We start from the raw sequence: 24,503 nt of genomic DNA, 5'->3' as shown, positions 1-24,503 counted from the left end.
GATACCAGATCGCTTACTTGGTGGAGTAATACGCGGCCCACTTTACCACTGTGAAGGTACTGGTAGGCTTCAGTGCTCTTGTAGTTCTTCATAGTGGCACTATCTACTCCAAGGGACAGCACGAAATAATTGAATATATCCCCGTAAGTTATTTCTGGCCACTGTCTCATGTCATCCTCCCAGTCGCTAATGTTGATCCTCGAAGGGTGTGGTACACTAACACCGTCCGACCGCCGCAGTGTAGAAGATGTATGCTCCCATGTGTTAATTTACCGAAAACAGAGTTGTTTTATCTGTAAACAAAGATTACTAGCCGTATGCTACGTCGGTTTTTTGCTGTTAGCCGATCCAAAACACTTCCTCATTCCGCCGGCGCTTGAAACGGAAGTCGGAACACAATCGCGTTTGAATGGAACCGGGTCAAATGGGCGGGGCTACATAAGGTGAATAGCCAAGTTAGGTAGCAAGCATGTCTAAAGTAGCTATTTTAATGTGTCATTAAAACCACCAATGCAGGGGTGTCATGCAAACTAAAAAGCATGAGGTGCAAAAAGAGTGTGGGATCTTAGGGTCCTCATACAGAACATGTTTAAAGGTAGAGAGTGAGATATATAGAGAGGTACAGTGAGAGGGGTAGAGAGAAAGCGAGATAATTCTTACAACTGGCAGCAGAAAACATAAGCTCCTGAAGATGTTGACCTTTTTTGTTTTAAAATGAGACAAACTTTTACTTTTCTGACAAAAATTAAAAGAAGAAACATTTGTCTAGAGGAATTACCTCCCTGGAAGCAAAAAAAACTGCAAAAAAATTGGGAAAATACTGCTCAACTGAAAAGCCCAGCAGACAACCTAACCAACTGCCAACTGACAGTTATCTTAACTGTCCTGCTTGCTAACTGACACCAAGATAAGAAGAGGAATACAGCAAAAGACTTAAGTGAGTGAGAACATCAGAGAGACAATATAACCTAAGGAAGGATTTATAAAAAGTTTAACTATAATACCTGCTAAATACTAAATAAACTAAAGCTAGCTTAGAGTTAAAGCTAACAGCTAACTAACAACAAACCAAGCCCTAGCAACGGTTGCCGAGGAGTAGCAACAGCAGCAGTGCAGCAGCAGCAGAGCCCCATGGCTTCAGCCACAGCCAGCTATTCCTCTTTTATACCCACAAGATGTTAAAAATGACAGCGCCAGGAAGACATACAAACAGAAACTCTTGAAGGAAAAACCAGAGACACTCTTTTCTGATCTATACAAGACTGGAGATGTCAGCAATCTGATCTTCCTCACAGACCAACCACTAGCATGGCACTCCGCCATAAGTGCCCACTACCACTCTGTGAAGAAAGAGGGGATTTGTAATGGCTGGAAACTCAAAATCAAAGAGGTAGAAGACCCAGACACTGTCATAACAACAGTCAATATATATAAGAACGGGACTGTCATGGTGCAGGGGAACCTCAAGCAATTTGAGCTGGACTTTCTCCTTATAAAGGAAAGGGCCCAACAGGAGAAATTTGTCCCCACTAACAACACCCACACCCTTCCAGACACAGACACCACCCCCACTCCTAGCTGCCCCACTACTGACCAACCCCCTGAAGAGAATGAGCCCGCCAGCCCAGAACAGGCCCAAGACCCCCAGCTGAACCACACCATCACTGACATGAAGGTGAAATTCACAGAGTTGGAGAGAGAGCTCGTACAATTGAGGGAGCTGATCAGCCAACAGTCAACCCAGGACACCACAATGCAGCAAGACACCTCTACCATCAGCACAGAGCTGACCAAGCTGAGGCAGGACAGAGACAGCTACAGGAGAGAGTTGACCACCCTGAGAGCTGAGGTAAGAGAGCTGCAACAAGACAGAGAGAGCCACATGGCACGGCTGACCGCTCTGACAGAGGAGATGAAGGAGCTGAGAGGAGAGAGTGCTACAGGAGAGAACTGACTACTCTCTCAGAGGAGCTTCAGGGAAGAGAGAGAGCTACACATGCCCTGAAAGAGCAGCTGGACTCACACCCAAACCACAACCATGACCCTGTGAGCCCCACTGAGAGTAACCATGACCCACCAACTCAACAGCCTCCCTCTACCCCCAGCTCCACCTCTAGCCCACAGACCAACACCACACCCAGATCTCCCCCCACCCCACAAATCAACACCACCCCTCATCCCTCCAGACCAGCACAGCAGAGAGAGAAGCCAGACATTGTCATCCTCATCGACTCCAAAGGCTTAAATGAAAAGAAACTTTTTCCCACCCACAAAATGGCTAAAATCTGGTGTCCAAACACCCAACATGTCATGGACCTGCTGTCAGAAGAACAGCTGGGATCTCCAAGCCACATCATCACACACCACACTGGCTCCAATGACCTGAGGAGCCAGCAGGAGAGAGTGTCAGAGTCACTCAGAGGAGTGATAGAGAAAGCCTCCACCACCTTCCCCAACAGCAGAGTGGTCATATCAACCCTGCTACCAAGGAAAGACTTCCACCCTGACACCATCCACAGGATCAACAGCAGTGTGTCCAGAGACTGTGTCCTGAGGCCCAACATTCACCTGGCCCACCACCCCACCCTGGATGCCAACTGTCTCTACGACCATGTCCATCTGTTTAAAAACACAGTCCCCACTTTCGCCCCGGACACTGAAAGACGTCGCTCTCAACAGAGACCAATCCACACCCCGCAGAAGGAGCAGCTCGGCCCACAGCCCCCTTAGACCAACAAGGCACCCCACTGGACCATCACCCAGACAATCCCCATGGAGACCAGATCTTCCTCATCCTCCTCCACACCATGCCCCACTAAGACCCCACCAGGGCAGCTATGATCCCCCTCACGCAAGACCAGAGCCACTCCTGCCCCCAGGGGCTCCACCCCAACCCCAGTGACAGGAGCTACACCCTGGCCCACTGAGCTATGCTCAGGCAGTGAGGAGAGCAGCAGGCCCAACCCTCACCACCACCCCTGTGCCTGACCCCACCCACACCCCCCCACACAACGAGCTGAGAGACATCCAGCAGATGCTCAGCCTGCTCTGCTCTCACCTGATAGGTCAGGTACCACAGTAGACAACTCACAGGTTGTCATTGTTTGTTTTTGCTTTCATACAGTAAAAAAAAAAGTTTTATGTTGTATAAAAATTGTAAAGTTATTGGCCAAAATCAGCACCCCCCTCCCTTCACATCCCCACAGGAACAACTTTGACAAAACTGTCAACAAAAGTGGGCACCAACTACTGCAGCTATGTCGAGCACTGGGTCTGTACATCGTTAACGGTCGGCTTCGAGGGGACTCCTTTGGTCACTACACACACAGCTCTCCTCTTGGCAATAGCACAGTAGATTATAGCATTACAGACCTAGACCCCTTCTGTCTGAGAACATTCACAGTCAGCCCCCTAACACTCTTATCTGATCATAGTAAAATTACACTCTACATTAGAAAGACAGTAACAGACCCTCATGCAGCAGAGCCCAGTAAACTGAACTATACAAAACAACCTTATAGATGGACAAACAATAGCAAGGACGACTACCGGAAAGCAATCAGACATCAAACAATTCAATCTCAATTAGACCATTTTCTTTCCACCTCATATCCCCACAGTAATGATGGCCTGAATCAGGCTGTATTGGATATTAACAACATATTTGACAATATGGCAGATTTATCCAATCTGAAAAAGTCTCAGCATCACAGATCAAACAAGTCAGCAAATGAAAAGTGGTTTGATACAGACTGCAGACATCTGAGAAAAACTCTCAGAAGTCTATCAAATCAAAAACACAGACAACCTGACAACCCTGAGCTCCGTCTCCAATACTGGGAAACACTGAAATCATACAGAAGAACACTCAGAACTAAAAGGGAGCAGCATACACAGCACCAACTTGATGTAATAGAAGAGTCCATTGACTCAAATAATTTCTGGAAAAAATGGCACTCTTTCAGCAAACCACACAAGGAAGAATTGGCTATTCAAAATGGTGAAATATGGAAAAAACACTTTGAAAACCTATATAGTACTATTACACTGAATTCGGCCCAAAATGATCTCCTTAATAAATTACAAATTCTAGAATCAGTCGTTAAAGACAGTCAGAACCCCTTAGACTATCAAATTACTGAAGAGGAGCTACTGGCTAAAATCCAGGCCCTACAACCAAGGAAGTCCAGTGGTCCTGATGGTATTCTAAATGAAATGCTGAAATTTAGCAACTATAAGTTCAACATTGCCATATTAAAATTATTCAACCTCGTTCTGAGCATTGGACATTTCCCTGATGTCTGGAGCAAAGGAACTATCACACCAATCTTTAAAAATGGAAATAAATTTACCGAGGCATATGTGTCAGCAGCATCCTGGGGAAGTTATTCTGCAGCATCCTAAACAGCCGATTGCAAGACTTCCTCAGTGAACATAATGTCCTGAGCAAGAATCAGATTGGATTTACACCACAACATCGAACTACAGATCATATCTATACCCTCCACACCCTCATTAATAAACATGTCCACCAAAACAAGAACAAAATGTTCTCCTGTTTTGTAGATTTCAAAAAAGCATTCGACTCAATTTGGCATAATGGTCTGTTCCTGAAATTCATTGAAAAAGGTGTAGGGGGGAAAATCTATGATATAATCAAAACAATGTATACAAATAATAAATGTGCTGTGAAAATTGGCAATATGGAAACAGATTCCCCCAAGGTAGAGGGGTGAAACAGGGCTGCAGTCTCAGCCCCACCCTGTTTGACATTTATATTGATGAATTGGCAAAATCACTAGAACAATCAGATATCCCTGGTCTCACCCTCTCTGACACAGAAGTTAATTTTTAATTAATTTTTGCAGATGATCTAATATTGCTAGCTCCAAGGAGGCATTACAACAGCAACTGGATCATCTGCAAAACTTCAAATAGGTTCACACTAGGCTCCACTGACATAGAACACAGACACAGCTACACATATTTGGGACTAAAAATTACCTCTACAGGAAATTTCAATCTGGCCATTAATGATCTCAGAGACAAAGGAAGAAGGGCTTTCTGTACTATAAAAAAGTCTTCAAACATAGATATACCTGTTAGAATCTGGCTCAAAATATTCAAATCTATAATCAAACCAATTTTATTGTATGGTAGTATGGGGTCCTCTTGTAAATCAAGACTTTGAGAAATGGGACAAACACCCAATCGAAACCCTGCACACTGAGTTTTGCACAAGCATTCTCAGAGTCCACAGGAACACCCCCAACAATGGATGCCGAGCTGAACTAGGCCAATTTCCCCTTTTAATTAGGATACAACAAACAGCAATCAAATTCTATAAACACCTAAAAACAAGTGACCCCAACTCCTACCATTACAAAGCTCTCCATTGCCAAGAGGAGAACATAGAGAGGAGCCCCCTCAGCCAGCTAGTCCTGAGGCTCACCCCCTCTAACAGCACAAGGCCCCAGGACCGCCCTCACACAATCTGGCCCAACCAGATTATAGCTAACGAAAAAGAAAATGACATTAACTATTGGACATCTACCACAAAAACTCAAAGCAAACTTCAATGCTATTTGTCTCTAAACAGACAGTACACGGTGGCAGACTATCTGACCACCGTGACTGATCAGAAATTGAGAAAGACATTAACTATGTACAGACTCAGTGATCACAGCTTGGCCATTGAGACTGGCCGACACAGGCAGACCTGGCTGCCTAGAAGACAGGCTGTGTAAGCACTGTCCACAGAGAGAGGTGGAGACAGAGACAACATTTCCTGCTACAATGTAGCACATATGACGACATTAGAAAAAAGTTATTTACAAAAATTAAATGTAAATTCCAAGATTTTGATACACTCTCTGACCAGACTAAAATGCAATATCTACTTGGAGAAAATAGTGTCAGCGCCATAGAAGCAGCAAGATATGTGAGTGCATGTCACAGCCTAAGAACCAACACATGACAGCTGTAGTTAGTCTCCTCACAGCTCACGCTCTGCCTTTTGATTTTACTTCTCCACTTCTTGTGTGGTTTTTTTTTGGTTTTGTTTTTTTTTATTATTAATATATTGTTGTTAATTATTTCTTTATTGATCCTAAACAAACATTAATTGCTTTTATATACAGTAGACCTATGATACACACACACACACACACACACACACACACGCACACACGCGTGCGAACAAACACAAACACAAAACATGTGTTTACTATTTTCTGCCATTTTCTTGTTGTTTTTATTTATTTATTTAATTTAATTTAATGAATTGTATATATATATATTTTTTTTTTCTATCTCATTATTGAATTATATTATCCTTGACGCTTTAGCGATATTGCTCATCTGACATTCATGCCAATAAAGCATACTGAATTGAATTGAATTGAGAGAGAGAGAGAGAGAGAGAGAGAGAGGGAGGGATACAGATGTATATATATAGAGAGAGAGCGTCAAAATCGGGTTTCTTGAGGCGCGGCTGAACTATGGCTTGTTTGAAACTGGGTGGCACAGTACCTGTGGCTAGGGAACTGTTAAAAATGGCAAGTAAGCTAGGGCCAATTGCCTCAAAAGATTGCTTTAAAAGCCTAGTTGGGACCATATCGAGTTGACTGGTAGTGGGCTTCATACCTGCAATATTTTTTTGGAGCGAAGGAATAGAAATCAGGTAGTTATTACAGTTCGCAGAATTCTGATTTTGTAGTGAGAAAACCTTGTCAGGGGGGTAATGTTAACCTCAACTGTATTTAAAACGAATACTTTGAACTCCTCACAAGTTATTGGAGAGTAGTTCAAAGTAGAGCTGGCAGAAGGATTGATTACTGAATATATAGTGTTAAACAGAACCTTTGAGTTATGACTGCTTTTAGAGGTAATGTCTGTGAAGTATTTTGCTCTTGCCCCTTTAAATGTCAGCTGATATTTAACTAAGAGATGTTTAAAAATCTCAAAGGAAATGTGAAGTTTGTCATTCTTCCACTTGCGCTCTGCTTTTCGCCAGTTCCTTCTTAAAGAGTGTGCTTGATAATTTAACCAAGGATCAGATTTAGGTCTGCAAGTTCTCATCTGAAGAGGGGCAATGAAGTCTAAGTTGGACAAATAGAAACAAGTAGAAAAGGCTAAATTTTCTAAAGAAAATTTAATTGTGCTTGCCGTCCGAGCAACAGTCACTTCGAACCGGCCTTTGCTAGAGTGCTCCTAAATCGCGGGTATGGTTTCGCCAGTGGTCGCTACGGCATTCCTAGGGGATTGCTCGGTAGTTGCTAGGTGGTTGCTAGGGTGTTGCTAGGTGGTTGCTAGGGTGTTGCTAGCGGTCGCTACGGCGTTCCTAGGTGATTGCTAGGTGGTTGCTAGGGTGTTGCTAGGTGGTTGCTAGGTTACTAGGGAACAAAGACAATCCAAGGGAAAAAAGAATTGCGTTTCCAGCATTTATGGTCACCGAGTTCCGATCATTTAAAACTTAATAGGTCGCTGTAGCGCCCCCTATTGGTGAAATGACACAAAAGTTTACAGGTCGGCTGAGACATGATACGTGCACAATTGTACCAAATTTGGATGGGAAAGCATAATGCGTTCATGAGTTATACCACTTTTTAAATCATAGGCCCCGCCCACAACATGTCATCAAAATTTGGAAGCCGATAACATCAAAACGGTAAGGAATATCAAAAAACGGCTCGATAACTTTTGTGCAGGACAGTCCAGACATGCTGTGTGCCAAATTTGGTGAAGATTGGACAATATTTGTAGGAAAAGTAGCGAAAAAACTGTTTTGGACAAAATTCAAAATTGCGGGAAAATCTTTCGAGGCGGAAATGGGCGTGGCCTATATGAGTAGATGCGTATGGACCCAGGGAATCCAGGGAGAAAAGAATTTTGATTCTACAGGCTACGGTTCAAAAGTTATGGACCAAAACATAAAAAGGGCTGTTATAGCGCCACCATCAGGTCAATCGGTGTAATTTTTTACACCAGAGTAGAAGGGCACACTTTGAACCTATCCACCAAGTTTGGGAACTATAGCTCTTACGGTTTCTGACCTACAGCTGCTTCTTGAAAAGTCCCATTCAAGTCAATGGGAAAAAATTCGCACCTAATCGCGAATATCTCAAAAACCCCGCGACGAATGTCTTAGAAAAGTAATAGCACACTTCCCCTAAATAAGCCGCACTTTTTGATGTCTCACATGTCTATGTACTGTAAAAACTGTAGGAGGAGTAGCACGCACAAGTTTTGTGTGGAATAATAATAATAAGTATGTGAAACAATAACATTGTGCTTTGCCTACGGCAAGCACAATAACTAGAAAAGGCTAAATTTTCTAAAGAAAATTTAATTGTGCTTGCCGTCCGAGCAACAGTCGCTTCGAACCGGTCTTTGCTACAGTGCCGCTAAATCGCGAGTATGGTGTCGCTATGGCGTTCCTAGGCGATCGCTAGGTGGTTGCTAGGTGGTTGCTAGGGTGTTGCTAGGTGGTTGTTAGGATGTCACTAGTGGTTGCTAGGTTACTAGGGAACAAAGACAATCCAAGGGAAAAAAGAATTGTGTTTCCAGCATTTACGGTCACTGAGTTATAATCATTCAAAACTTAATAGGTCGCTGTAGCGCCCCCTATTGGCGAAATGACACGAAATTTTACAGGTCGGCTAAGACATGACACGTGCACAACTGTACCATGGATGGGATAGCATAATGCGTTCATGAGTTCTACCAATTTTTAAATCATAGGCCCCGCCCACAACACGTCATCAAACTTTGGAAGCCCATAACATCAAAACGCTAGGGAATATCAAAAAACGGCTCGATAACGTTTGTGCAGGACGGTCCAGACATGTTGTGTGCCAAATTTGGTGAAGATTGGACAAAATCTGTAGGAAAAGTAGCGAAAAAACTGTTTTGGACAAAATTCTAAATGGCGGAAAATCTAGTTAGGCGGAAATGGGCGTGGCCTATATGGTTAGATGCGTATGGAGCCAGGGAATCCAAGGAAAAAATAATTTTGATTCTACATGCTACGGTTAAAAAGTTATTGACCAAAACGTAAGAAGGGCTGTTATAGCGCCACCTTCAGGTCAATTGGTGTAATTCTTTAGACCGAAGTAGAAGGGGCCACTTTGAACCTATCCACCAATTTTGGGAACTTTAGCTCTTACGGTTTCTGAGCTACAGCTGCTTTTATGCAAAATCCCATTCAAGTCAATGGGGCCAAAAAATCGCACTTAATCGCGAATATCTCAAAAACCCCGCGATGAATCTCTTAGGAAAAAAAAAAAGCACACCTCCCCTCAATAAGCCGCATGTTTTGATGTCTCACATGTCTATGTACTGTAAAAACTGTAGGAGGAGCAGTGCGCCAAACTTTTGTCCGGAAGACGGAATAATAATAATAATAAGTATGTGAAACAATAACATTGTGCTTTGCCTACGGCAAGCACAATAATAAGTATGAGAAACAATAGTATTGTGCTTTGCCTACGGCAAGCACAATAATTAAAGAGGCCTATTAAGTCCTCCATAGTTGAACAGAGAAGAGAGGATTCAATAATGGAAGTGGTAGGAGTTGCACTGTATGCATGGGAGAGCAAATTGGTTGTGGAAGGTTTGCACAGTAGCAGTTTCGGAGTAGGTAGAGGCAACACAGAATCAAATGAAATTGCCTTATGATCAGACACACAGATTTCATTTAACTCAAAGTTTCCAAGAGAAAGCCCATAAGAGAGCACTAAGTCCAAGGTGTGGTTTTTATGCCTTCGTGCCGGCGACAGCCGTGGCTGGAGGCATTGGCCCTCATTTATCAATCTAACGTAGAAACCAGCGCAGATCCGAGCGCAGAAATCATCTTACGACAGGGTTCACGTGTGATTCATGAAACGTTCGATCTCGCCAATCCCAGCGTAAGAATGATCGGGCGTTGATAAATGTGGAGGCTGAAAACAATCGTCATTTAAATATCACGCCCCTAAATATTCTCGGTTTAGAGGCCTCGCCCCCAGACTTTACGACATGGAGAGGCGTATTACGTCCAAGAAGAGAAACTTCTCCGACCTCGAAATAGAAACTCTAACGTTGCCAAGTCCAATTGAACCAATTAGTTCTATTTGGCAGCCTGAAAAGTGGCATCAAAGGAAGTCGGAAAAATGCAGTATGGAAAGAAATCATTGCTGCGGTCAACAGCGTTGCCGTCGACATTCCAGCTGAGGTTTGAATATTTAATTTATAGCCTACATCCGTGATATGTATAGCATATATATATATATATATATATGTATAATAGTAGCCTAATATAATAGTTTGCATCGCAATTCTTTACATTTAGGTGAAGAAAAAATGGTCAGACCTCATAAAAGTAGGCTCAAAATGAAAGAGAAATGAATCTTACACCAGAAAACTGTTAACCCCGTTAATTGCAAACAATTTGAAAATACCTATTTATGTTAGGGATAGGCTGTATGACACATAGTCGCTGTAGGCCTTTACAAAATATAATATTTTGCCATAGGCTACATATTTTTAAGTGATGAATATGTGGCTGCATATGCTTAGATGCCAGTCAGAATACTATATGGTCTAATCCTAACAGTTCTCTGACTCAGCCAGATTTACTATGCTGCACCGCAAGTCCACGCTGACTCTTGATCGTAGCCTCCGCTCACGTCCAAATTGATAAATGCCGAGCTTTGCGTGGAAATGACCGTATGCCCAGTTTTCTGTCGTACGTTCGTTTCGTAAATGAGGGCCATTATGTTTTCGGGTTGTCCGTCTGTCCCATTCTCGTGAACGTGATATCTCTCTCTCTCTTCCCTTGAGGGAATTTCTTAAAATTTGGCACAAACGTCCACTTCGACTCAAGGATGAACTGATTAGATTTTGGTGGTCAAAGGTCAAAGGTCAAGGTCACTGTGACCTCACAAAAGACGTTTTTGGCCATAACTCAAGAATTCATACGCAAATTATACGCTAATTAAATGATGAAGTGATGACATTTTATATCCAAAAGTTCAAAGGTCAATTCACTGTGACATCGTAATGTTTTGCTTACCACTGTAGCTGAGAAAACAATCTTGGGTCATTCTACAAAAACGGTGGAAGCATCACTGTCACTTACTTTTGCAGACACCAAAATCCTTTAAGTTGACCTAATAATCACATTAATTATATATGTTCAATAAATAAAGACTGTCCTTGCAATGATAAAACAAAGTTTATTGGTGGAGGCATACAACCGCGAGGCAGTTATTTCTAGTTTTTTTTGGTGTTTTTTTTTACATGTGTAGGACCAGTTACAGACTGTACCAGCTTAAAACAGTCAATACGATTCAGAAATTCAGATGCCAGCGCATGTGAGGGACAGCAAACGATGAAAATGAATATTAAAATCATCATAAGTGTGTGTTTCTAGGCATTGTTAAGGTGTGCTAAGTGGTTGCTAAGGTGTTTCTAAGTGGTTGCTAGGGTGTTTCCAGGTGGTTGCTAAGGTGTACTAAGTGGTTGCTAAGGTGTTTCTAGGTGGTTGCTAAGGTGTACCAGGTGGTTGCTAGGGTGTTTCTAGGCAGTTGCTAAGGTGTGCTAGATGGTTGGTAGGGTGTTTCAAGATGGTTGCTAAGGTGTACCAGGTGGTTGCTAGGGTGTTTCAAGGCGGTTGCTAAGGTGTACTAAGTGGTTGCTAGGGATTTTGTAAGTGGTTCTAAGATTTTGCAACCATAGGACATCCCATAAGAATCAGTGTGGTTAATCAGGTGGACAGGTGGATAATTAGGTGGTCAGTTAGACAGCACAGTCAGTTGAACTGGTGGGCAGTTAAACCACATTGCAGGAGTTGTTCACAACAGCCAAACTTTCTATTATTTGTCCTTGATGACTAATGACTTTGGAAAGGACAAGTCTGGATTTGAACCCACAACCTTCCACATGCGGGACTCTAGCGGGGTCACAGCCGAACTCCAACGGGGGGATTTTGAACACCAATGGGGGGATTTTTTCCTGCTCATCATTCACATCTGATCATCATAGCGCTTGCAGCGCATCCCGGCGACCGTATCCGGGAAAGTGGACCTTTTACGCACGCTGATAAAAGGCACTCTTTTCCCCAATGGGGTGCCATTATTTACTTTTTCTCTTGCTAGTATACTATAATTTGTCTGTCAAGACCATGTTGCATCCCGAACTGCCTCCGGTGCAGGTAATTCCATCTTCTCGGGGTGAAACTATGCCTCTGCCTTCTTTATGTAGGGACGTTATCTCATTTGCGCTCTGCTACTAGGGCTGCCTGTCTGGACCATTTTGTACATTATTCCAATGCTTGCTTGCTTGTCACTGAAACAACTATGCCATGTGTTTCCAGTCAAGCGGATAATGAACTCTCTCTCGCGCGCACAACTATCTGAACGCAGTAACTACAGTCACGGTTTTATTATATTACTGTTGCTGATTTCAGGTAATGTGCATTTAAATCCTGGCCCTGATGTTTTACATGATAATGATTATGTCTCCTTTGTTAACAATTATCACATCTCTGATGCTAAAATGTTAACTTTTGATTGCTTCTGTAACCGCAAAAGTCTTGGTTTAATGCATTTAAATATCCGAAGCCTCCTCCCCAAACTTGATGAGCTGAAAGCATATGTGCATACAGCGAATCCTGATATTTTAGTCATCTCCGAGTCCTGACTTAAGAAATCTGTCACAACCTCTGTTGTATCCATCCCCGGCTATAATATTTTCCGGCAGGATAGGCCCTCTAAGGGTGGGGGGGTTGCTATTTACTGTGCGGACAGCTTGCAATGCTCTGTCATTTTATCTGAATCTGTGCCCAAACACTTTGAGTTGCTGCTTTTGAAGATTCATCTCTCAAGAAACCTCTCTCTCACTGTTGCTGGATGTTATAGACCACCCTCTGCTCCTGCCTGCACCTTGACTGCTCTCAGTGAACTAATTGCCCCTCACACTTCCCCTGAGTTTGTGCCGTTAGGTGACCTGAACTGGGATATGCTCAATCCTCCCAATTCTGTACAACTTCAGTTGGATGCTCTAAGGCCTAGTCCACACATACACAGGTATTTTAGAAAACGTAGCTTTTTCTATGCATTTTGGCCTTTCGTCCACACGCAAACTGCGTTTTAGGTCACTTAAAACGGACCTTTTGGAAAACTTCTTCCAGGGTTAAGATGTTCAGAAACTTCGTTTTCAGTGTTCACATGTAGACAGGGAAAACAGAGTTTTTGGCTTGTGACGTCAGAGTGTGTGTGTTATCTCCTTTGTTTACATGAGGCGACATTGTGCAATGGCGGATGTGGCTAAAATAGTGCTGGTTCTAACCTTGCTAACAGGACTTTTTACATGTTTACACATAAATGTACAGTTACTCTTCCACAATATTGAGGAACAGAGGCGTCAGAATGCGCTACGGAGATAACTGCTGCATAATCCAACACTCCCACGACACAGACACCGCCGACGTCGCCGGTTTTGGACGAGACCCGGTCGGACCTCTAGTTGGTGGGACAACTTTGAGTGGTTGTTGCTGAAGAATGGCGAGAAAACTTTCGTCTGTCAAGGACATCGCTTGACAGACGGATGGATTACTTGAACAGAAAGGGGAGGTTTTCTCTTAACATACAAGCCACCTGTGACTACAAGTATTCATTTATTGATGTCGTAGTGAAATGGCCGGGTAGTGTCCATGACGTCCGTATTTTCACAAATTCCATGCTGAACACACATTTGAAAAATGGCACGACCCCCTCCTCAAGAAAACAAATTCTAGAACACGAGGAGGCCATTCCAGTTTTTCTTCTTGGGGACCCAGCATACTCTTTGCTTCCCTACCTAATGAAGGAGTACGCAAATGGGGGAAGCACTGTTCAGGAACATTATTTTGGACTGTCCTTGTGTCAAGCTAGAATGATGATTGAATGCACTTTTGGCAGACTGAAAGCACGGTTTGGAGCATTGAGAAGGGCGATGGACATGAATCTAAACAACCTTCCCTTTGTCATCTATGCCTGTTTTGTGCTCCATAACTACTGTGAGGCCACCAAGGAGACAATGGAGTACAGGTACAGAGTACAGAGTCATCGAGGCAATTCAGCATGACAAGGACAACCAGCCAGCCACACAGACTTATTTCAGAGCCGACTGCATCACAGCAGAAGGGAAGAGGGTCAGGAGAGTCCTTACTGAATTCCTTGATCCATAAAAGGGACTGCAGTTCTTCTCTCTGCTGGCCACTGAGGCCACAGTCTTCTCTGCAGCGTGTGTGTGAGTGAGGTTCTGAGTGTGTGTGACCTGCATACACACACACTTCACAGCTCACCCACAACAAGAGCAGAACAGGTGTGCATACCTATGTAGGCCTATTATACTGTTATAGTACTGGTGTGTGTGTGTGTGTGTGTGTGTGTGTGTGTTACATGCCGGTTAAACCTGCTCATGATGTGCTGTGCAATGCGATCATGAACATGTACAAAAAGAAAGTGGTATGTTGCCGTAAGTTAAAAGTTGTTCTTTACAGGATATCAATGTTAATGCAATTTTATTTAAAATGAAAATGTTGTATGCTGTATGTGGTTGTCATTTCCTCTACGTTGTGTGAAAATAGTATACAGCACTCATAGTCCACAGCACTATGTCTTATGTTAATCACTCGGACATCTGTACAATTCAATTAAAACTCTTTTTTATTGAATAAATTATTCAAATTGTTGGCACTGCATCAGTCCCTGCACAAACAGTGATGACTACCCTGAATACTGTATCAGCTGAATACAATTTAACAAATGAACTTTGTTAGCATTGTCGGCTAATTTTGGTGTCACCACAAGCCACTTAAAAAGAATAACCAAGTGGCATAACCTGACCTCATAACCTAAAAAGTAATGTTTAGTCCATACGACATTGGAGCTGCCTAACAGCTGACGCAACACATTTAACAACTCAACAACAGGTGAACTTCAGCAACAGTCTTATAACACAAAAAGTCCTTACAAAGTAAAAAAAATATAAATAAAATATAAAAAATAAATATATATAAAAATATAAAGATGCAGGCCCCAAACAACAGCCTCCTAATACGTTTTGTCAAGAATTTCAAATCCCGAAAAAGGGCCTGTGTGAAGGAAAACCGCCCTAAGGTGTTGTGTTGGGTGGAAATGTGCCAGGTACTGTGTTGTGGTGGTGCAGATGCATAGATGTGTCCATAAGGACCCCTGGTTTGGTATGGTGGCATGTTGAATGGCTGTGGTGATGGATGCATAACTTGTCTCAGCAGTGAAAAACCATCTGCAATTGAGCTTGTCAGCCTCTCAAGAGTAGTAGATAGTTTACTGAAATTTTCAGAAGCTTGCTTCACCGATGTCTCCATCATGTCCAACATTCTCTTTTTCATCTTGATGTCTTCTCGGCTGCATTCAGCAACTGTGTCTCAGCTGGAAGCTTTCTTTTAAGTCTGTCCTGTTTGTGTCCCTTGAGTTTTGCCTTGAAAAAAGTAAAAAAAAGTAGATCAAAATAATTTTTCCAAGCTAGCTTAAATAAAAAAGTAAAACTACATAGGCCTAGATGATGATAATATACGTTACAACGAACAAATTAGCCGCATAAACGTTACAACAGACACAGTAGGCATATAGGGTAGCCTACAGTCTACATTTATAAACATATAAAAGCACTTTTTAACAATCAATGATTAGGGCCTACATACTTGAAGTAGATCTCTTCTCTCCTTCACCACTGAGGGGGCCAAATTGTTGCCATCAGACTCTTGTAGTTGATCAGACACATCTGACATTTCCGAGAGGTCGGAGTGTAGATGAAGAGGATGCAGAATCCGGACTGCAATGATGAGAAGCTGTATCAACATCTGTCGTTTCTATACTGGATGGAATGGTAGGCGTTGCGGGCGAACCACCCCATATCTGCTCACATAGTTCAAAGTAGAGTAGAACCACTCTGCCATGACCGCTTTTCTGACCGGAGTCTACTGCTTGCCTATATTTCCCCCGTATCGCCTTCAGCTTGGTGGTGATGATGGCCCTGGTTATATCCTCCTTGTGATGAGGAAACTCTGTGGTCGTCTCAGAAGGGTACTGCTCTAGGAAAAGAGCAAGGATGTCGGCGTACTTGGACTGGCAAGACTCCCAGTCCACGTTTTCCTGAATTTTGCTAACATTGAACAACTCCACTTCAGTCCACCCATATGATTCCCCCCTTCCTCGATGCGCCATTGCAGCTAGCCTACCAGAAATAGCTTTTTTTCAGGCTTCTGATTGGCCAACATGGCCTTAGGGTTAGGGTTATATCGCCGCCTGATGGTTTGGCATGCTCTTGACAGCGCTTCAATTGTGTTTCTGCGTTTTCATTTGGACAGAGATTTTTTTTTAAACGGTGCTTGTGTGGACAGGATTTTTTTTGAGAACGAAGGAGGAAAAACCCTGTTTCAACTCAGTTTCAAGCACTGGTCCTCTCCCCCCAGACACCCTCCACTTCTCCTTCCAGCCAATGCAGGAGAATGAGGTGCTTGGGGAGCTGCTCAAACTGGATCCTTATAAATCAGCTGGGCTGGATGCTCTAGACCATTTCTTCTTGAAGTTAACGGCTCATATTATCTCAGCTCCCATCACCTGTCTGTTCAAACTCTCCCTGCAAACCTATGAATTCCCCCAGGACTGGAAATCTGCTGCTGTCATCCCACTCTTCAAGGGAGGCGACAAGTTAGACCTCAGTTGTTACAGGCCCATATCCATCTTGCCTTGCCTCTCCAAAGTCTTTGAGAAATTGGTCAACAAACAGCTCACCCACCACCTGGAGTCCCACAGTATTCTCACCACCATGCAGTCTGGCTTTAGAACCGGCTATGGGTGTGTCTCTGCAACACTTAAAGTGTTAAACGACATCATATGTGCCATCGACAGCAAAGAGTACTGTGTGGCTGTATTTATTGACCTGGCAAAGGCTTTTGATTCTGTGGACCACTGTATCCTGCTTGACAGTTGACAGTCCAGACATCATTTGTATTTAGTTTGATGAAGATTGATCAAACTATCTTGAACATATCACATTGTCAATTTATCAAACTATTTGCAGCTGCACATTTCCATCTACTGTGCGCTCAGTTTTCAAGATATCATTATATTTTTTGGGCTGTTAACTAATTAAGATATGGTGATTTAAAAAATCATGTTTTTTTCCTGTAACGTACGGTTTAGGAGGACAACACTGTGGGATCAGTCAGTTTTTGCTACAAACAGAGGGGGGCAATGTCAGAATCGAGGGTAGGTACCAGTGTACAAAAGATTTATCTCACTTCAGCCGACATGTCCTGAAAATTTCAGCTCTCTAGGACATACGGTTGATTTTTAATGAATTATTGAAGTTGTGACGTAAAATTTTGGCTTGATTAGATGAATGGTTAATGAGTTATGGCCAATTTAGTGTTATGGCGTGTTTCGTTAAGAGTTTATTGGTCGATAAAAGCCAAACCATTTTACCTATCAATAACCTTTATATAACTTTGAAAGAGGACGGTCCCAAGATTCTCCACACCAAGTTTCATGTGAATTGGATGAATGGCCTAGGAGGAGTTGCGAAAAAAGTGTTTCTTAAATAATTCAAAATGGCGGACAATGCAATATGGTGGACATTGAAAGTGATATATGGGTTGGACTCGGCACATTCCAAAGAATCTAGGAACAGAAGAATTATGTACGACACACGGTTCAGAAGTTATTGGCCAAAACATAAAGTTGCTTGTTATAGCGCCACCATCTGGCCAATGTGCATGGGCTGCCTTGCTTTGTAGTGGTGGGCCATAGGAGCCCACCTGCCAAATATGGTTGCTGTAGGACTTACGGTTTCTGAGCTGCAGATACTTTTAGTGGAGAAAAAGAAAGAAAGAAAGAAAGAAAGAAAGAAATAAGCAGAATAATTCCAGCAAATACAATAGGGTTCCAGCACTACCTGCTTGGACACGTAGTGTCCAATTGTTGTAGGACGAGTAACACAATTAGTAGTATTAGTAGTATTTGCAGTAGTAGTTGTAACAGTAACAGTAGAAGTAGTTGTAGCAGTATTAGAAGTAGTAGTAGTAGCAGTAGTAGTAGTAGTAGCAGTAGTAGTTGTAGCAGCAGTAGTAGTAGCAGTATTAGAAGTAGTAGTAGTAGTAGCAGTATTAGAAGTAGTAGTAGTAGTAGCAGTAGTAGTAGTAGCAGTATTAGAAGTAGTAGTAGTAGTAGTAGTAGCAGTAGTAGTAGTAGCAGTATTAGAAGTAGTAGTAGTAGCAGTAGTAGTAGTAGCAGTATTAGAAGTAGTAGTAGTAGCAGTAGTAGTAGTAGCAGTATTAGAAGTAGTAGTAGTAGTAGTAGTAGTAGCAGTAGTAGTAGTAGCAGTATTAGAAGTAGTAGTAGTAGCAGTAGTGAAGCAAATGATTTTGCTAGTAGCCTGTTGCTTTTGAAATCACAGTAGTAATGTTTCCAAAGAACATATTCTGTTCAACTGAGAGTAGCATGCCAAATGGTATGTTTTTTTGAGCAGCACCATTCCATCCCTACTGAAGCATTCGAAGCATGCTTATTAGTGATTGTTGGCAGTCTTACAGATCTTTGACACAACTAGGTTTCATACAGTATCGGGTGAACCATAAATGGTTCTTTGTACACCCTGTAACAGGGGATCACACACAACACATTGAGTGTGCAAGGAGAACATACAAGAGTGAAGTTGATCAATTTAGAGGAAATATGACTTTGAAGACATTGGAGGCTCAGCTCTGCTTTATAGAGTGGAACTACTGGAGGGGGAAAAAACTCACAGGTATGAGGTACTTGGATGCCTGCTACAGGATATTAAGTCTGCATTTAACATTTAATCTGCAATTTCTACCAGACCAAAGTGCTTGGCTGTTTTGTTTTTTTGATCTATTAATTTCATCGCAGTCTACTGACTTTCACGCCTATAGGTAAAGGGTTAGTTTTTTTCCCACGTCGCAGCCGAGGGCATCATGAGGCAAATTCAGGTTAGGCAGTCAGTCAGTCAGTCAGTCAGGTGATGCTTAGTGAGATGATGTGCTTCATCGGATGGCCTCTAGGGGGCGTCTTTGACTGTGATATGCAGTGTTTCCTATACAGAGGCACAAATTCAAAAGTTGGTCGCATCAGAGATCGAAATCGATCTCTGATGCGCACATCATTTCATGTTTGTCATTTGGATATGCACAGACCAACAGCATTATACTTAATCCACAGAGTCCCCTAATGTGAAAACAAAAGTGAAACTTTTTGCTCCAAAGTGAAACACAATTTGCTCCAAACTTGCCTGTGTTAGGAATAGGATTTGTAAACAGTAACCCGTCTCCTGCTGCTCTACAAACTTTAACATTAGGTAACGTTATTACCTTGTGGTATTAGTAGTATTAGGTAATTTAACTGTGTCGCAGTGCTTCAGTGCATTGAACTGAAAACACGTGCCGTGGGTCTGTACAGGATCTGTGCTTGTTTTTAACATGTATTTTGAGGCTCTTTGTGTTATTTTTGCTTGACACCATGACCAGAATTTCAGTTAGTGTGATTAAGTCAAACTTGCTGTAATGTCAAAAACATGTAACTTGTTGATTTACAAAATCACTTTACAAAAACTGTGGTTCATTGTTCTTTTTTTTTTTAACAAAGGTACAGAGTTGCTACAGAGTAAAAATCTGTGTAATATTGAGGTATAAAGCCTGACTTTACTTGGCAGTACAGTTCCCATGGTGTTATCTACTACTTTCAGAATAGGTATTGATAACAACCTTATCACCCTATTGAACCAAGGAACAGGGTAACTACAGTGTAAAATCAGTGTAATAATGAGGTATCAAGCCTGACTTTACTTCGCAGTACGGTTCCTATGGTGTTATCAAGTACTTTCATAATAGGTATTGGTATCAACCTCATCACCCTATTGAACCAGGGAATAGAGTTACTACAGAGTAAAATCAGTGTAATAATGAGGTATCAAGCCTGACTTTACTTGGCAGTACAGTTCCCATGGTGTTATCTAAGTATTGGGTAACAATACTGTAACAACCTCATCCGTCCTCTGAACTAGAATATGGATGTTCCATTTGAGAGAGAAGGAAATTATTCATTACTACTCATTGCACAACTTACTACATTAAGGTAGTACTGTTATAATGCTAATACTCTAGGGTAGTACTGCCAATCATACAGAGCCACTGTGCTTACCAGCATTTAACCAAAAAATTATACATTAGAATTACAAATAATGATTTGTTGTTACCAGAACATGCCAGCATTTAACCAAGAAATTGCACATTAGAATTACAAATAATTACTCGTTATTACCAAAAATGTAGAGCATTTAACCAAGAAATTAAATTATAATTATAAAGTTACAAATTATTACCAGAAATTACCAACTGGCCAGGTTTCTGGGTTAGGGTTGCTGAGAATTAATTCAAAATGATGTTATGTTATTTGATGGTTGGCTTTTCATTATTGACGTGAATATTAATTTTTTTTTCATTAGATATGCTCATTCATTGTTGGATTGTGGCACAGAAAATGTTCCACATGCATACACACAAATGCCTCACAAATTAAGACACAAGACATATTTGTGTCATTGTCTACAAGCAAACCCTGTCTGTCTCCATGTAAATTAACTCATACCCCTCTCTGTCTCTGCAGCTGGAGTAATGGCTGGACCAACAGTGTACTGTCTGACAGTCAGTCAATCTTGGTGATGTCATTGGCGGAAAATAGCCAGCATACCACAGTGAGCCACCGGGGTCGTCTGAACGCCACCAGTGGTGCCAGAGAACTGAGTGCCTATGTAAAAAACTGCAGAGACACTCTCAACTCCTATAGAGACTTGCCACACAGCGAGAGGTAGGCTGATACCTCAAGCTTTATAGAACTGTCTTTGCATGATTAATGGAGCTGTTGACCACTCTTAAATGAGTTGCAGGTCTTCATTTAAAAGCTATTTACAGTCAAACGAGGACTCATGTCTCATAAAGTAACATGAGTTTAAAGCTGCAGTAGACAATATTTTAATGTAAACATCCAGCGGTCTAATCAGCCTAAATCACAAAGTGGGGCTGCAACAGTGAAGAGTGTCCCATCCCCACAAAACTGATTCACCCTATCTGTCCATTTTAAACTCTGTCAGATATGGTCACTGGTGGGAAGTAACAGATCAGAACTTAAGAGAGAATTCTAAAAGTGTCTCCTAAACAGCAGTGAGTGAACGCTCCATCCACAGAAAGATGGACTCACTAGTGTTAGATCTTTTGCCTCAATCGACCCTTTTGATATCTTTGGTATAAAGCATCACATATCAGCTGGGGCTGTGCTGACATCACCTTACAGGATTCCTAGCCAGAGTCCTCAACATTCAGTTACCTCTTGCTGCCATTTGGAGCAGTGCAAATTTTTACGTTTAAGTCCAAAATGTATTGCTGTTCTATTACTATGCTATCAGCTCTTGACTCTCAGAATGACACAGATGTTGGCAAATTTCTCAAATGAGGTATTTTCTATAATTACATGTATAAAAAGCCTCTTAAATCAAAGGCAGATGAAAATACATGCTACAGAGCTATCATTAGTAAATAAGCGATGAAGAATACAGATAGTGGTAGTGCAGGTAGTTTCCCCAGGTCACTAGCATGTCTATAAGGGCCCATCTGTGAACATCACTTTAATGAATGGCTGGGGCAGATGTAGAGACAGCTTGACTACTCTTTCATATCAATGTCTCATTCAATACACACATGCTTTGCACAGAGAGAAAGGCCTATATATGGTCGAGCTACTTTTTGCAGTGACTTATAATCTAAATCGGAGCAAGGAGATCATGCACAGATAACTAAAAACAATGTGTTAGAGATCCAGAATTCATTTGTGCCCATTTGATGCTTCTAGTGCTGTAAAGACTTCAGGGAAGAAATGCTACTGGCTACTGTTGAAAGCAAAACAGTTCATTTAAAGAACAAGACTTAATAGTCAATGTAAAGAAAAAAAGCTTAGAAAAACCTAATCAAGGAACACTGAAGACCTTGAACATGTAAGTAAACATCTTGCTCTCAAAGAAATTGTGTAAAAAGCATTTGTATTGGTAATTTCCAGAGGTAAAAGTGTGTTTCCTGTGGTAGGATTGTATCCGCTGTGTCAACCCCGACTCTGCTGTCTCCGATGCCTCTGGCCTCTCCTGCAACACCAGGATCTCCTCCCTCAGAGATGTCGGCCCCCCTGTCCAGCCTGGCCACCTCTGTCCCTTCAATGGCCATCAGTCCCTCTGCTGAGGAGGAGCGCCCCCTCCTCTTGGCCACCACACTTCAGTCACACAAGCCCGCACGCCGAGACCACAACCAACACAAGAGGAACTCTGCCCACTACAACCATGGCCATGAGGCCCACAGCCCCTTGCCCAACCCACTGATGATTATGAAGGATGATGACTACCAAATCACACCTGACCATGACAACACAGTTGCCGTTCAGGTGGCCCCAGCTTCCCCTCCGAACCTACCAATAAAAATGGCCAATACCAACAACAACAACAATGGCCGCAGTGCCAAAAGACCAAAAGCCAATGGCCACATGGGACACAATGTGGAGTCCAATGGTGACAGCATGTTAGAGAGCAAAACAGAAGAGCCTATGGGGGAGGACACACCCTTCCTGATTATAGATAAGCCTACAACCCTGTCGAACAGGTCTATGGACAGCAGCAGGACTAACCCAGCATCACCAAGCGATGACCTGCAAGCCAGGTCATCATTTAGCACCATCACCAAACAAGATCCAATTGCTGTTTAAGGTTAATATAAATATAGCTTAGAAATCTTTGTCATGAAAAAGAGTCACTATTAAAACTTTATTTTCTATAAATTATTTGATGTGTAAAGAATTTTAAAGATAAACAGAAAAAAAAATATTTTAGTGATGTAGTGAATAAAGACTTTTATAAATTAAAAAAATGTACAAATGTGTTCAAGTCATGGAGGTAAAGTGCCATACACTAGTATGTAGCAATGGTTCACAGTATTTCAGTGGAGAAAAATATCAATGGTGCCTTTTGGTTTGGTGTGCTTAAGGGAACTGCAACATGGCACACTGGCCCATGTATTCTTCACCTTCAAGTCACACTGAAACGGCATTTTGAGTGCATCTTGCTTCCTTAATGTGATGTATTTCCTGTTGAAACAGGATATTGGGGTGGGAGGGATCATTCAAAAGTGTAAACCAATAGGATATCCGTTAGGGAGCGGAAGATAGTTTTATTTGATGGTAGGGGAAGAGGGGCGGGATTGATTGGTTTTATTGGTTGGAATTTTTAAAAAGTAATGAGATTTTAATATAAAAAATATAAGAAAAGAACATTATTGTTATTTTTGTGGCATAATATTGCCAAATAGATTCAAGATTCAAGATAGGTGTATGTTATGATAGATAGAATGAGCTAAAAAGGCAAAAAAGTAATTTTTTATTTTGTTGTGACTAATCTTCCAGTTAACAATCCTACTGAGCTAAATAACAAATAATCTTCTAGCTGCCTTTAATGTCCTGCAGTTGGAAGTGCCACAATTGACACAATAGTTTGATAGTAAATCTCTTATGTGTTCAAAGTGCATGTTCTCTCCTTTAATGCTGTGATGGAATTCATGAGCTGTCTATTTAGTTTTCTCACCAGCTATTCCCCTCCTCCACCCAGAATGGTTTAACTGTTCTGTCAATGTCCTTGGTCTGTTTATGGGCTGTTTAGTCTCTCCAGTACTCTTTTGGAAATACAATGCTATTGAATAATTAAATGAATGATTAAATGATTAATCAGTTCATTACCTCCATCAAGAGAGGAGGAGAGAGGTGAGAGATAAGATCATTTTTATTATTCACAAGACAATATATATTTGGTTATACAGATGACTTGTGTAATTTGGTATCCTGCTGGTGAAATAATATTGTAACATCTTGTTAAATAGAACTAAAAATTACAAAAGGTTAAATATTGAATGGAAGATTGAATATATGGCTCATTTTGTCTTTCATTAACACATCCAAGGGTTCCTAAGTAATGCATTGTGGGGATCAAAGAAATAACACTATATATAGATGCAATAGTTAGCTACTTTAATTTGTTCAGTCGTGTCTCTGGTATGGTAACTGAATTCAACATTTTTTTCTTTAGAAATTGAGCTTTTTAAAGTATCCAATAAAATATCCACATATGTTTGTGTTAATACAACTGTTTTGTTTTTTTCAACTTCCACAGTGTGTTCATATGTAAAGATACAGTATGTATGTGTAATATAAAAAAACATTAAACTGCTTTGATGTTTGTTCCTCTATATCCCAGGGATATGTTAAAGCATGATGTTTGACATAAATTGGTTGACACATGGTTTATGAAAGCCTGCCAAAGACTGTCAGCAACAACTTTTTATTTTATTTTACCAAAATATCTTTTTGGGGCTCTATAATGAACCAATTTCTCAG

At 41.6% G+C, this 24,503-nt stretch overlaps 1 protein-coding gene across 1 annotated transcript in view; it reads left to right on the top strand.

The window, feature by feature from the left end:
• Positions 1-24,273, top strand: part of nrg1 (neuregulin 1) — a 40,333-nt gene extending 16,060 nt beyond the window's left edge. Inside the window, exons 4-5 of the mRNA XM_071515654.1 lie at positions 20,691-20,891; positions 22,160-24,273. Coding sequence (XP_071371755.1) covers positions 20,691-20,891; positions 22,160-22,826 — 868 coding nt within the window. The 3' untranslated portion in view covers positions 22,827-24,273. The remainder of the gene's footprint in view (positions 1-20,690; positions 20,892-22,159) is intronic.
• Positions 24,274-24,503: the final 230 nt, after the last annotated feature.

Source organism: Centroberyx affinis, unplaced genomic scaffold (assembly GCF_046629955.1).
Source record: "Centroberyx affinis isolate AG114_WGS23_722 - 3 ecotype Tasmania unplaced genomic scaffold, CSIRO-AGI_Caff_v1 ptg000029l_1, whole genome shotgun sequence".
NCBI lineage: Eukaryota > Metazoa > Chordata > Actinopteri > Beryciformes > Berycidae > Centroberyx > Centroberyx affinis.
Note: the sequence above shows the minus strand (reverse complement) of the source record. Positions and strands in the feature narration are given on the sequence as shown.